Source organism: Xiphophorus couchianus, chromosome 7 (assembly GCF_001444195.1).
Source record: "Xiphophorus couchianus chromosome 7, X_couchianus-1.0, whole genome shotgun sequence".
Classification (NCBI taxonomy): Eukaryota; Metazoa; Chordata; class Actinopteri; order Cyprinodontiformes; family Poeciliidae; genus Xiphophorus; species Xiphophorus couchianus.
The window spans coordinates 10469682-10485411 of NC_040234.1; the positions used below are offsets into that span (position 1 = coordinate 10469682).

Genomic DNA, 15730 nt, shown 5'->3' on the forward strand with positions numbered 1-15730 from the left:
ACAATTAGAGCCATCAAAACTACAAATGTCTCTGCCAAGACACAAAGCAATGACACCACTACAAAAAAACAAAAAAACTCCTTCTTGCTTCATACCTTTGGCAGCTTTACCGCCGGCTCACGGTACTCTTCCTCCTCCTCGCTGTCCGAGTCGCCGCTCTGCACCGAGGTCCTGGAGGCCAGAGCTAGGGAGGCCTCCTTCTGCTGCCAGTCCAGAACACAGTGTCGCACATTGCAGTAGACATTAAACGCAGAGGGGTTACTGTGTAGTTTGATGTCTGGCACGAAAAGAGCTCCATCTAGACTCTCGGCCTGTGGAAATAAAAAACAAACAACAAAGATCTATAAATACTTTACTTGGTCACTATGTTCTCAATTAGTGCATTCACAAGTACATAAACACTGAAAGGAAACAAAAAAAAAACATTTCCACAATGGCAATTAAATAGAAATCCCAACTTTTATTCTTGTTTCTCTTCATTGCTGAAAGAAGCGAGGAATTCCTCCTCCAAACCAAACATACTGGTAACACTTTATTTGATGAGGTGTGCATAAGACTGACATGACACTATCAAAACCATGAAGGAGTCTTAATGAATGTCTATGACCATTATCATGAAGTGTCATTCAGTAAATAATGAGACTTTTAATGCAAAGTTGCTCTAAAAGTTGCATTGAAAGTCCATTAAAAGTGTCAACTTCGTAGCATTTGCAAAATAATGTCGCTTTAATGCAAATTTGGCACTTTTAATGGACTTGCAATGCAACTTTTAGAGCAACTTTGCATTAAAAGTATCATTATTTACCGAATGACACTTCATGATAACAGTCAGATACTCATAAAGACTCCTTCAGGTTCATAACAGATGTTATGTCATGTTTATGGAAGTGTCGTTTCAGTCTTATGCACATCCCGTCAAATAAATTGTTACCAACATATTTTTCAACTTACATCTCAAAAATAGACATGTAAGAAATCCTACATCTAAGGTATACTTCATATATGATCTCTGACTACAAAACATCTGTATGTCTAAAACGTACGTCGACCAAAGAGACTTCAAATTATTTACACAAAACCATCACTATGTAATTGTCTACTCAGAACAGACAGGACAATCTATATGAACATAATGTGCAAGCTCTGTCAGCATCAGCTGAACAGAAGTTACCAGATACTCTGCATGTTAAGCCAGGATTCCTTTAGATAGCAGAATTTTTATTTCTAGCAAACCTAACCACCATGTTGTAAGCAACCAGAAATATTCTCAAGTGGTCTGTGGGTGAAGTATTTAATGTTATAGGGCCAGACACCTATCTATAATGTAGAATGAGTTGGCTATATTATTAGTAATCTATCAGTAATGTGGTACTCTACTCAAAAATTTGCACATCTAGTAAATAGCAGTAATTTTTTTTAATTAGCTAGCAGTAAAACCTCACAAACCTGCACATTTGAGAAAAATCCAGGTTATAGCTGGAATAAATGTATTCATTTGGTAAGAGTCTATCATAACTAATGTAACTGTTTAAAGATGGGAAAATATTAGCAAATTTGCCATTTAAATATCTCACAACCAATCAACTGTGTCAATTAAATTTAAACAACTAACTGTAGCAAAGTTGAGTGAGGACCTACGTTTGTCTTGCCACCGCAAACAGTAATGAGGGCGAGCTTTAAAAAAAAAAGGTCAATAAAAGGCTAATTTAAGAGTTTGTGTAAATATTTGCCAAGGGTGCCAATAGTTTGCTGAAGGCCTGGAACATACAGTGGGGCAAAAAAGTATTTAGTCAGCCACCAAGTATTTAGCCAGCCACACAGGTCCAATGAAATCAAAGTGAAAAGCTAATTTTTTATACTCTTTTGCAAACAGTAAGGTATGATAGGCTGTACAGAATTTGGCATTGTGACATATATTGTTCATTGAGCAACAGATTGGGTGTGAGTCACCGCAGCGTGTGGCCGCAGTCTTTTTGTTTGGTAACAGCAGTGTCATCTTAGAAAAGGCTAAAGGGACAGAAGGGAATATAGTTCCATAGTTTAACAAAATTAAACAATTTAGATCATTTTGCCTGTTAACGTGAGTATCGTCAGCAGTACCTTCTTACTACTAGTGAATAGTGTTTCAGAAATAAACATTTAGCCAATACTGTAACTTATTTTCCTATAATAAGAAAAATAAAAGATTTGGAAATCAGCTACAGAAGAAATGATAAGGTGCTGTAAAATTTAGACTGGACACAGTTTTTTTTCCAAGAAATGGTGTTATAGATCACCAAGTTTAACTGATTTATTAAGTTAGCTTTAAGGCTGAAAAAAAAAACCTGTTAGCTTGTCTAGAGCAACTAATGCAAACAATTCGAAAGCTACCTTCTACTATTTTACACTCCATCGTTGAAGGCTACACAATATATAGGCGTTGCCTAAAAACTGACCCTTAATTTATATACACAGTACTCGGAAAAATATTTCATATATTATTAGCAATATTCAGTGCTGATTATTGCCTCATTGAATAAAGAAATAAAAAATAGAACCTGTCTGGTAACATGAAGTATGTCAAAAGAACTTAAAAATCATGATTGGATCTTAAAAAAGAAATTTAAATAACTCATGATAACTATAGTCCTTGAGATCTACCAGTCTTGAAAAACATCCAACCTTTCTAAGGCTTTGTGTTTTCAACAAATAGTGAGAGCCACTATACACAAAATAAGAAAAGACTGAAGAGATCATGCTTCCTACGGGTCCTTCCTACTAAAATTACTCCAGGACGCCATTAGTCCAGATGGTTGCACTACTGGAAGCACTGCAGGCCTCAACTGTCTCAGTCAAGGTCAGAGGTGATGATTTAACAATAAGAAGGACATGGGGCAAAAATGGCATCCATGGGACCTTGAGAGGTTAAAACTCCTGCACACCAAAACAGAACAGAAAGTGATCCTTCACATTTGGCACAAAACATCAAAATGATCCAAAACTTTGGTGTGGAATTTTTAAAAGGTGTGAGTCAAGCAACAAAATTGCATCTGGAAAGTTAAAGGAAGCAGATGGGGAAGAGAAAAAAAAACATGGTGGTATTAGCATGACAATGTTGAACTTCTTTGCTGGTTCAGGACCTGGACAAATTGTTATAATTGACTGAATCAGAAATTCTGGTTTCTGCCAAAAATCCAACAGGTTTCTTTAGTGGTCTAGTCAAAGTCAGGACTGTAAACGGATTAAACGGGTCGCTCTTGCTTCAAAACCCATACAGTGTCACCTAATGAAAGCAAATCTGCAAAGAAGAGTTGACCCAAATGCCAACACAGGGATGAATTGCTTTGAATATTACTTATTTCCCAAAAAAACACCTAATATATTTAAAATTTATAGCATATTTATTTCATATAGATGACAAGAGTTGATGTTTCAGCAAATATCTTCTGAAATGGACATCAAGCAGCTCAACGTAACAACTCTCCTCCATTACTGAGCTTTTACAATACGAGGAGTTTTTTGTTTTGTTTTTTTTTAATTGATTTTACTCTCAATATAAATGAGGAGGGCAGCCCACCTGGGAAAAATTGGATTAAAATAACTATTCAGATTAAAGGTTTTATATAAACATTATTATCAGACAAACTGCAGCTGACTGGGAAACTCGATAAACAATTTAACTAATTGCTGACTGCTTTCCCAGTCCCACCAAGAGAAGTATTTTAACCACATTCCCGCTGCGAGCTCTAAAGAACTGCATCGATCCACCCAGGATCTCTCGCACTGCTGTGCTTCTGGCATCGTGGTCGCAGTAGGTGAGGTCATCTATTGAGGGGGAAAGGGTCATTTATTATCAACTAAAACCTGCGAGGAGGAGAATGCTGGCTCCACACTCCCCAAACAGTGCTGTCAGCTGGTCTTTTGCCACGTTAGTAGCGTAACCTTAGTGACTCAGGCTGTACAGCACTCATGTAACAGAATTAAAGCATGGAGATATTCAGAGCCAGCAAACTAAATCATGTCAAACTTGTGCAACAGAGAAAATAAAGCGGAATTCTTTAATTATTTTCTACCTGCAAAAGGAGTGTTTCATAGGGTTAGATGCAGAAGCTCCATGTAGATCTGTGAGTTTTATAAAGTGCACAGGAGCAGCACTCATTAGTGAGAACGATTAATTGTTTAAATATGCCAACGATAGCCATCCATTCTATCTGAAAGCACACAAGAAAATTAAAATCCCATTATGCAATATGCAAATCCAAACGGCACACTCATGGGTTTCTTCTCACTATGCTAAAGTACAACGCATGACTCCAGCAAGCTGCTCAGAGGGTTTCTGTGTTCTCCACACTGCTGTGCACTTAAAAGTTTTACAAAGCCACTGCCAGACATCCAAAGGCACACTTTGTCAAGGAAGCATTTTAAACTAATAGAAAATTGAAAACAGAGGGGGTGCAAGCCAACATGGTAAGCTGAAATCAAATTATATAACGGGCTATTTCATGAGTAAAACACGTGAAATCGAATCAAAGAGCTCTGTAGTTGCTGTATCGGTTCATGCTAATATCAAGGGGCCCAGGTGTCCTGTTTCTATTTTTAAGACTTGTTTTGAAGTAAGAAAGGAAGAAGTTCTTAATTTGTGCTGTCTTGTTGATGAAAAGCAACACAGATGGACAGGTCAAAACTAGCGACGAGTCGATTATTGTAATAATCGTCAACTAATTTAGTAATCGATTAATTGTAAACAGGTGTAAACACACTTAAAAACATGCAATTTGCTGAAGGAATAACATAATCAGAGAAGTAACAAAGCAAAACCATACAAAGATATATATTCTTTACTACAAATGATCAAGCGTTCACTAATGTTATTACATTTTAGGCAAAAAATGTTTTATTTTCTTTTAAAAGAAGGAATTGAATCCTTTGTTTATTTGGATATTTAAATGTATTTTAATTATTGTATGAAAAGGCTGAAGTTGTGAAATGAAAAATCTGTAAAAAGTGCCAATTTTTTTATCTGATTAATCAATCGTCAAAATAATTGATAGAATAATTAATTGCTAAAACAATTGTTAGCTGCAGCCCTAGTAAAAACTGGAGTCCAATATCATAGAAGGATTAATACAGTTATTATCAATGCAGTTATTTAAGAAATTGGAATATAAGTCCAAGCAGTTATGTCAGTTAATTAGGATGATTTTCTGTTTAAAGCCAATAAAAACATGACCCCTGAGATTAACTATTGCACTATGCCAATAAAAAAACATTTTAAAAACAGAAATATGGGCTTAATGAAAAGTATGTTTAGTACCTGATTAAAGGTTATTTTCAAAAAGTATTTTTAATCTGATAAACGAGCCTCATCAGAACGCATATTGTAATTTATTCCATATGACTGCATACTGCAAATTCTTCATAGGTGCGTCATCACTGCAATCACAATATCAGATGGTTATTTAAGTATAATGCATTCAGGCATTTTATGGTAGCGATGTGATTGATGATGCTTATTGTTTAATGCAGCATCAAAATGCTAGAGAGTAAAGGGTTTCTGCAGAAACACGAAGCATTTTACTTGCTTGCAATAATCATATCATTATTGCAGCATTCAGTGACACCGCCACATGTTGAATGGCTTGCTGATAGCATAATGTCCTAATATCAATTATGATTAACTTGCATTTTTCTGACTCATTTCTGCCTTTGCCATTATACAATGTCCAACATGCTTAATATCTCAGTCACTAACAACATACTTGAGGCGTGGCCATGTCTTTTCTGATAGCACCCGTGCACTCCTTTGCAAATGCAATACTGTACATGCTAATGCTGAAATGACAACTACAACTAGATTGATATCGCACTTGTAAAACCTTCGCTGTGTTTGTGAAAGCCTAAGTCCTTCTTGGTTTCCTCCGAAATATTGTCAAAATCTTATCTTGTTCTTTTTAATTCAACATTGTGTATTGTCTCTCCTCTCATGCTCAATGTATCTTTACATCACTATTACAATACAATTCATTGAGAAAATCCTAATAAAAAGCAATTCAATAATACCTTATGATGTTAACATAAACCATGTCAGTTTTTTAACCTTTAAGCTCCAGTCTGTGCTTCTCAAGTAGTGTTACACTTACTAGCTTCACTCAACAAAAAAAAGTCATTTTCAGAATGTTCAATATCGCTTCTAAGCTTGTTGAACCATTTCAAGGAAAGACCTTTCTGCCTACAGCGCGGAAAAGAAGATTGTTTCTTCTTTCCAAGGATCTGCTCTATATCTAACTGGCTGAAAGCTGAATCTCTTTAAATATTAAGAGCCACAAGTTAGAAAATACATTTAGTGTAATGTTTGAGTCTTCATCAAATGATGTTAAACAATGGATGAAGATCACAACAACACATCTAAAATATCTGTGTACATGACTAGAGAGACATCATATCCATGTCACTAACACACCAATTATGGCTTTGTGGAAATAAACCACATAAGAATCTCAAGTATCAGAGCAGAGTCCTGATTAGGAAACGGAGATAAGGACTCTAAATGTCATCACGATGCTTTGCAGTATTTATATCATTGCTTTTTTGTTATCAGTAAAGTATTTAAAAATTAATCAGTAGAGCTACCACTGCATGCTGTTAGACAATCACAAACACAGATGCTGCTCTTAAGATATATTACACTCATTAGCAAATCGTTTACTTCAGCACACAAGCAGTTACATTTACTGCAACAGTGGAGGCTGAAATAGCTGAAACACTAAAACAATCCCAACCACACCGTCCCATTCTCGCAGACATTAGGAGATTTTCCTGATTGCAATCATACCACTTTTAAAACAATCATATCCCCCATAGTGTTGTGATAATTCTCAAACCTGGTCTTGATCAAGACCTTTTTATAAGATGGCAACAATTACGCTTCTAAGAGCATCTTACTCTCAATAGAGAAAGTCTACTGCCTTCAGCAGTTCCTTCTCTGTCTGTGTGATGTCACCTGCTCTGACCTGTGCTGTCTAAAAGTACTAAAGCAGAACAGATAGCAGCTTAAACACCAGTTGTTTAAATTGTACAATGTTCAAATCAAAAGTGCAAAGCTTACAATGCAGGAGAACCTTTTTTGTATGTTTTGTCCATACACAATGACTTGGTACCACATTTATCAAATTGATTTATGTTGCATATATGTGAATTATCAATGAGACACAGAAAAACAAAGTAAACATGCCAACGCTAGCATGGCATTTTAGCAAACTGCTCTGCATGAAAACATAATCAGCTGGAGAGTAGCATGAGTTTGTAAACTGCAACCATATGTAGAGACACAAATAATAAAGTTATGCTAATATTTAGTAGCACACTAAATTATTTAATGCCATGATGCAGTAGTATTTTGTAGTGGTCCTGCTGAAATTCCAGACGGGGAAAAAAAAAATCTAGATCCACCAGGTACGTCCATGGCATTCATTTTAATTCCTCAGTATCATAATTACTCTGATCTGCATCTAAGAAAGAAATTCTCATCAGTACATTCCTAGTAATAAGTTATAGGAAAAAGCTCTAATTCAGAATGTAAACAAACATTTTCAAAGCTCAATATCAATGATCACTTAGCATAAAAGTACTTTCGAGAAATGTATACAAGAAGGAAGCCACCAGAAAAGGGATGTAAAACATTTCTATCATTACATTTCCAAGATACTTAAGAAAACTAGAAGTTTTCTGGTGATAATGACTTCAAGCAACAAATGCATGATGAGGAAATTGCTTAGCATACCATAGCAAACATATTACTATTGCAATTAAACACAATTGTGATAGGATTTTAACGAAAACAAATTACACATCTGCCTACAAACAAGATGTTACATAATGCTCTTCATAGAAATGACAAGCGTGCGTGTTTTGCTTTTTTTCCGTTTTGTTCTTTGCCCTACTTTCATGTTTCAATGCAGCAGCAGAAGAGGAGCTGAAGAAAATTCAAACCACTCTACTGTCTGACTATTCCAGTGTCGGAGGCATGACAGAGCAAGAGTGAGCGTGACAAGTACAAATACGACATGACTGCCCAGTGTCCATGTAACAACAACAACCCACAGTTCTTATGCCTCCCTGATATCCAGCCTCACTTCTCTGCCTGTAGAGGTTGTCACTTAATTTTAAGAAATCATCTAAAAGGAGTATTTTTACTTGAAGAAAACTTGAAACATTATCCCATTTCAGACAGATTCTTTTTTGTAGAATGGAGCATCAGGACATATTTTCCACATCTCCTTGGAGACCTACTCTCTTAAAGAAACAGTGGAAAAGAATAAATATAACCTTCAGTATAATTCATCTCCTTATGAGTTTGAAATAATTTGGGATCAAAACATAAAACAACACAACGGCATCCTTTTATCCAGACCTGGATCCTCCTTCGGATGAAGGAGATGGAGGCAGGAAACTGTTGCTGTGGAGATGTGGAACACACTAGGTCGCTTGGCAACAGCCCATCATGCACAAGTCAGAGCCACTCCCCGAGTGCTCCACATTCAACCTCCCCAACTTCATGTTTGAAGGGGGTAAACTGCACCTGACTGAACTTAAAACCAATAAAAAATAATTATCCTGACAAAAAAAAAAAAGACAGATCTGCAGAGAACCTGTCCTCATCTTTAATCACAGCATCAGTTCAGACACTTCAGCAGAGAGGATTTGTCGTAAGATTTATCAAGAAACATTGTGTGACATCTATAAATTATGTCATCTTCAACTTCCTGGGAGGCTTAACAACAACAAATAAGAAAAACAGCGAAGCTTTGAGCAAATAAAACCCCAGAAAGGAGACATAAAATAGAAAAAAATATTTTTTAAATCAAGTGTAGTATTAAAAAAGCAAAATAGAACATCTTGGCATCTCTTACCTTTGTTCTTGATTTGACTTTTGACTTGACTTTTTGTCGCCGTTTCAATTTCTTCTTACTCAAGGCCTTCTTCCCCCTGGAAGTTCACAGAAACAAAGCGGATAATGTAAAGCAGTTCTAAAGTTCTGGGGGGTGCTTTGACTTCTTGAGCTGTCTGAATGTCCATGTCTGAATAATAATTTTTCAGTTCTTTTTATAAGTTTAACAGACCTTTTAAGTTTCAAGTCTTTAGGAGATTTGAAGAGAAATTAGGTTCTTTAAGAATGTTCTCATAAAAACTATTCCTCAAACTGGTCAGGTCTTTGTCATAAAATATATCCTTCATGACTATTATTTCAATGATAGTTGCTGCAGTAGAATTTAAGGAGTTTAAGCACAGGATGCGTTTTAGTTTTTGGCAACAGCCCTAGTGGTCAAAGTATAACTTTAGCAGAAGGTACAGAAAGTTTTTAAAAACAAATGACTCCAAAACCGCCACACTTTATCATAATAATGATCATGCAGTTGATGGGTCTTTTCACGACATCTTCCACCTCTTCCTGCATACTGCTGGTCAGCTGGCTAAAAGAAAGACCTCCCCACTGATTACAAACAGAATAGTCTAGCGGCTTTGAAATACAGCTGCCAGTAAATTTCACAGAAAATCTTTACTCTTCATTAGTCAACTGACTGTGGTTCTGTGGGTAGAGTAGTTGTTTTGTAATTGGAAGGTTTTTGGTTCAATTTCCAGCTCCCCCCCCCCCCCCCGTGGCATGCCGATGTGCCCCTGGGCATAGCACTTTACCGCAAGTTGCAATCTGGTGAATGTAAAGCGTTTTCACTTATCAGAATCACTAGAAAAGCGCTATATAAATTCAGTCCTTATAAGGCATTACTTAGTGGTATGTTTGGATATCAGGATTAAAATAAAAATAAAGACACATTTTACATTGTTATAAAAGTAATAATAAACATGCTACATATTTCAAGGAGCATAATAAAATAAAATGTATTCGTTTTCATTTAAATATTTGTTTAAATGCTCAAAACTCATAACTCAAAATGATTTGATCATGAAAACCTCACCAGTGCTTGTTTAGTACATGCCTTTCTTTAATTTACAGTCATACTCGATAAATTTGAATAAAATAATTCTCAATGTGTCTCAGTTGTCAGAGATTAAAAGTATCTTTTGAAAACAAAAGTTAGTTAGGTAATAAACTAATGCTTTTCATTTCTGTTTTTGAAAATAGCTTATTTTAGTGGCGTAATCTAATATTCTAATTTTAAATGTCAATTTCATTAGTTTGAAGCAGAAAATCATCATGATTAAGTAAAAAATACAGGTGTTTGACTAATCTATATGATGTGTTTCACTTGATGATGGAGTACGGTAACGGTAATGGGCTTTTCAATAATATTCCAATTTATTGAAAGGGCTTGTATCTAAAGATACAAGAAGATGAAGATGAGAAAAAAAGGGAAAGATCTGCATTATGCCACATGTTAAAACAAAAACATGATTTTGGCTTCAATTACAATCCATTAGTCGCCCCTGCGCTCTGAATAACTGACATCATCCATTAAAAATCTCTCTCTGGCCTTCCATTAAAACCAATACTGAAGTAATATCAGAAACCCACTAATATAAATGTCACTAGACAGGATGACATGTTCATTTATAGATGTTCTTGCACAGTCTTATGAGCATATCAATTAGTTGTAATAAATAAATATCAATGCAACAATCAGACGATTTATTAATTTGTCAGACTTTACGGTCCAAAATTAGAGATGAATTATTTGGTTTCTGATCGATCATCAGGTCTTGCCAAACTAAACAACCTGTCTAGAATGACGTAAGTGTATTATGACAGAAAACCAGATGAGTTCATTTTGCTGCCAACACGTCTTCATCTAAGCATGTCTCAAATTGCCATTTGGGTTTGTTTAGATGTGATGTGTGTATATATTATATATATATTTCTATATATATTTCTGTAGAACTGACATGTTTAGATAACGTAGAAAGGGGCTGATGCCAAACGTTTGTTAGCTGGCTAACGGTGACGCTGTTGGGCCTAAAAGCATGTACACGGCAACACTAAACGACTAAATTGACAAACGCATGTTGTCAAGCCAAACTGGAACGATTTATAACATGCTTAATAAAAGAAAAAACGTCAAAGATTAGGGACGAGTTTGTTTACGAGCAGCAGGGTGTCACCCTCTGTCCAAAACAAACTGGCAATCTGCTGTAATGACAGCTAGCTAGCTAGCTAGTGTGAGTGAAATCTGCTTTTATTCCCTATGCATTAAGACCCAACACTTGTATTTAAAAATTCATTCAATTTTGAATCACCGCTTAATTAAAGTCACATTGCCCGGAACACCCGGAATAAAAAGTACCCACAGAAAGGTGAAGCAACGTAATGCTAGCTGTGATTGCACCTCTAAGCTAAGGAAGTCACACAAATTTAGCAAATAACAAGATGACTCCGCAAGCAAATTATTGAATACACAGCATGCTTGTTTTAATATTAAATACGGAACATTAATACAAGTCAGACTAATATATATTAGGTTTAAAATATTCGACTTAGCACCGCGACGAAAGGGTTAAGGTTAGCTTACAACCGCTAGCCCTGTTAGCCCTTCAACTGACAGAGCAGCTCCGTGTATCATTTTCTGTTGGCCACTTACCTTCCCTGATTTATCCCCTGCTCTTTATCATTGATGGCGGTGGTATAAATCCGTCTGTATCTTTCCGCCAGGGCTCGTCCTGAGAGTAAAAGCTGGTACCGAGTCCGACAATCCGACTGGGCTCCGAGAGTCGGGCAAGAACCCATTCCCGAGCCGATGGTGGTGAGATCGGCTCCCACTCCAGAAATTACCCTGACACCCAGCCCCATGGACGGCGATAAAGAGGGCAAAATTCCCCCTCCACCGGCGGCGGCCGCTGCCGCAGCAGCACACATCATCGTTTAGCAGAACAATGCATATATCACACAGTCAGGTAATATCCATCCATTAGATGCAGTCCTCTCAACGTCAAACCCGCCACATGTCACATCATATGTCCGCTTCGAGCTGCAAAAAAAAAGCCGCAATTAGCATCCACTGTCTGGGTTATTACAGACGCAGAGTAGGAGCCTTTCTGGCGGTGCTGCTACGGGGCTCCGATGCGCAGTGTCAACACGTCGTTCTCCTCCCGAAGGCGGACCTCCTCAAGCCACGAGAAGAAAATGTAGCAGAATAGAAGAAACGAAAGTCCTCATGAATAAAACTGCTGTGTTTCGGTTTCATTCGTTCTTTGGATATTTCTTGACCCCGAAGAGGCAGCACCCTCAGCAGGGCTGCCATCTTAGCTCCATCATCCCGCCCCTCCCAGACTCAGTCCTGCGTCGATAGCATGTTGGGATATTTTCATATGACCAAACTGAGCTGTGCTATTATTGATTTGCCTAACAAATTACCGCTTTGTGTAAATAATTCCGTTTTTTTTTACAGAGCCCTGTAAATTATATCATCATTGAAAAGTAAACTTTTCGCAGTTGTACTCAAAATGTGCAACTCATTTTGATTATGCTTAAAACCAAAATTCAGTTTCCCAGACAAGTAGAATATTATACAACTGTTCTGACATCAGATTTCATTTTTAAATACATATTTCATTTTTTAAAAAGCGTAATCAGACATAAAGATGATGTACAAACTCTGGTATTTTAACAAAACAAACAAAACATTACTAAAATAGCCTAAAATCGTTACAAAAAACCCAACTCAGAAGAAACACACACTTACATAAAACCATTTGAAACCAGTAGATTCAATAGGGAATGTGTATATATTAGAACACCACACAGTAGCCTACTTCCCATCAATCCTTTTTCCTGCATGTTCAGTTGACCTCCAAATGGTCCAGCAGCCTAGAAAATAATATTAAAATGATAAAGCTCGTGCACAAACAGGAAGTCTCACTTTAACATAAATTGTGACTGAGTTCCTCCAGCACCACCAACTGACTTCACCTTGGACTTTGAGCAACTTGGACTCTGTGTTTCTTCTCTCTTCCTCCAGACGCTGGGACCTTGGCTTCCAAATTAAATGCAGATTGTGCTTTCCTCCAAAAAAGAGAACTTTGGACCACTGAGGAACGGTCCTGTCCTGTTCCTCTTTAGCCCAGATGTCTGAAGTTATCTTTTGTTCAGAACTGACTTAATACAAGAAATGACATGATTGTCTGCGATGGACTGGCGACCTGTCCAGGATGTGCCACGCCCCTGCCTCTCACCCATTGACAGCTGGAGAAAGGCACCAGCACCCCTCCTGACCCCAATGGTAAGAAAATGGATGGATGAATGGATGGATGGATGAAATGGTTGTAACCCATGTTCTGAATGCATCTGTGTGTGGTAGCACTTGAGGCTCCGGCTCCAGGCCCCAGGCTCCATCTCCGGGCTATAACTTGTAAATCAACCCTAAATATTTATATTTGCTCAACTATTCTGTCAAAGCTGTGGTTATCTCTCTTGCTTTTGAGCCATTTCCCTCCAGCACATTTTCCTTCAGCTTAACTTTCCATTAATATTGGATACTCCTGGTTTTTCAGCACTATCTGCTGGACAAATGTCAAGTCAGTATCCCATGCTTCCATGATTGTGTAGGCCATAAAATGCGCGTAGAGTAACATTTCTGTTTTGTTTTTATTTACTGGTCTTATCAATATTCAGTTTCTTTTATAGAAGTAATAGGAAGTAGAAGTAGAAGGATTTGGGGCTTTTGTTAGTCATAATACATAATCATCAAAATTTAGGGATACTTCTTGCAAAATGACTTCCTTGAAACATAATACATGTTAAATGGAACAATGTAAATAAAACTGCAACTTTAAACTGTGTAAAAACAAACTTAGGAAAAAGATCTACTAACCCCAAATAAAATATGCTGGCAAAATGATGACAAAGTGGGACAAAAGTATGAAAAACCAAGGGCTCATATAAATTTGCATCACCAGATAGGTTTATCAAGGTTTGTTGTCCATATGACCTTTAAAAACAAGGTTGGATTATGTTGAAACTGTTTTGGTTTTATATAGCACACCCTAAAATGTATTTATTGGTCAACAAGATCAATATTATGTGCTTGTATAGTTCACCTTTCCCTGGTGAACAGTGAGACTTTGACCTCAGACATGCCCTCTTACTGTACTTGCATAAGAATTGTAGCCACCCTTTGATTTTGTAATTATCCTGATAAAATCACCTCACTGATTTCTTTTTTAACCACTGAAGATGTATTCATTTCTGTCTAAACATAAAAAAATGGATTGCATTTCTGGAATTCTTAGAAATACAGAACAGATTATAGATTCTGATTATATTCAGACTTTCTCTTGTCAAGGAGCAACAGAAGGATGGTGCAGGAGGGAAACTGTGTTCGACAACATCAGTCAAAATGTCAGTGAAGGCCAAAATCCGCTGTGGTGCAGAGGTAGACATGAACAGCAGGTACATGAAGCAGACATTATCATAATGTAACACGTGCAATGTTTGCGATGTGCGAAGATGTATTTAGCACGAAATAAATCCTCCTGGACCTTTCTGTTCTCAGAGGGATGTCTCCTGCTAGCATACATTCACATTTGCTGAGGCAGGGAGTGGAACAGAGATGCATGCGGCCGCTTGTGTTGTTTTATTGGCTGCGAGGCATTGCATCGGCCCAATGACAAGGGGAGAAGTCCATCTATATTGTCTCTTTTCATAGCAACCCAGAAAGCATTTAGTGGCTATCAGCGTCAGTAGCAGCGTGTAACACTGATGATTTAGAGATCAAGGAGCAGTCTCCTTGAGTTTTTAGAAACATGTGACAAACAGAGTCCCTGAAGAGTATTTTTCTGTTAATCCTTAAATAGAAGGAGTGATTTGCTTTTGTTTGTGTAATCTGAACACACATCCACATGAGGACTCCAGTGATTTAACCCCTGGTTGTATCATCTCTCTCTTGTTCCATCAAGGAGGAGGAGGAAGATTATCTGTGCCAATTTAATGCCACAGACTAGACAGCACAGAAGAATATGGCAAATATGACAAAGGATCTACATGTTTTACACAGATTTACAAACCAGGTCGGATGGAAAACCCAGAGCTCGCTACTTATTATGACAAAGGAATACTATTATCTCAGTTTTTCAGTCTGCTGTTATCATTATTCACATTGCAAAATGCATTGTAGTTCAAGAGCCATCAATCCGCTGGCCAAATAAACATTCTGTAAACGAAAGACATTTATTTCATTATTACAAACTGGGCACCAGTTGCTATTTTTAAATGTACATCAGTTATGTTCACCATCACTTCTATATACATTAGGAACATGTCAAACACACACTTTAAAACTTATTTGAAGCTTCTAACACTCATTTCATGACATTTCCATATCACGTTTAGGCTAACATTAGTATGAAAATTGATAGGGCTGCAAAATAAGTCACACAATCAAATCCTAATTCACAGCAGTTAGTCACATTTTGTAATTCAGTTAGCCATAATTGATTGAGCCATGATTTGTTCTCCCTGCCATAAAAACCTTTAGACTGTGACCTGAAGCTTATGCACGAATGAAGAATGCCGCAAGACAATGATTCAAAGCGCACCAACTTGTCCATCTTTTAATGCTTCATACATAAAAAAAATAAGATTTGCACATATGACTTAGTTACAAAAATATTAGATTTAATACAGAGCTATAGAAGCTACAATAAAAATGTTATCGTTAAAAGAAATTCTCTGGAGGAGCTTCCAAAGTCTGACCAGCCAAGAGACAACAGACGCTCCAAGTTGTAAGCATCACATTGGGATATT

At 37.0% G+C, this 15730-nt stretch overlaps 1 protein-coding gene across 14 annotated transcripts in view; it reads right to left on the bottom strand.

Moving 5' to 3' along the window:
• The window catches only part of mycbp2 (MYC binding protein 2), a 70283-nt gene extending 58022 nt beyond the window's left edge, over positions 1 to 12261 (bottom strand). For all 14 annotated transcript variants that reach the window (XM_028023351.1, XM_028023360.1, XM_028023346.1 and 11 more), the window contains exons 1-3: positions 11571 to 12261; positions 8889 to 8964; positions 96 to 311 (exon numbers count right to left, since the gene is read on the bottom strand). In XM_028023351.1, coding sequence (XP_027879152.1) covers positions 96 to 311; positions 8889 to 8964; positions 11571 to 11848 — 570 coding nt within the window. In that variant the 5' untranslated portion in view covers positions 11849 to 12261. The remainder of the gene's footprint in view (positions 1 to 95; positions 312 to 8888; positions 8965 to 11570) is intronic.
• Positions 12262 to 15730: the final 3469 nt, after the last annotated feature.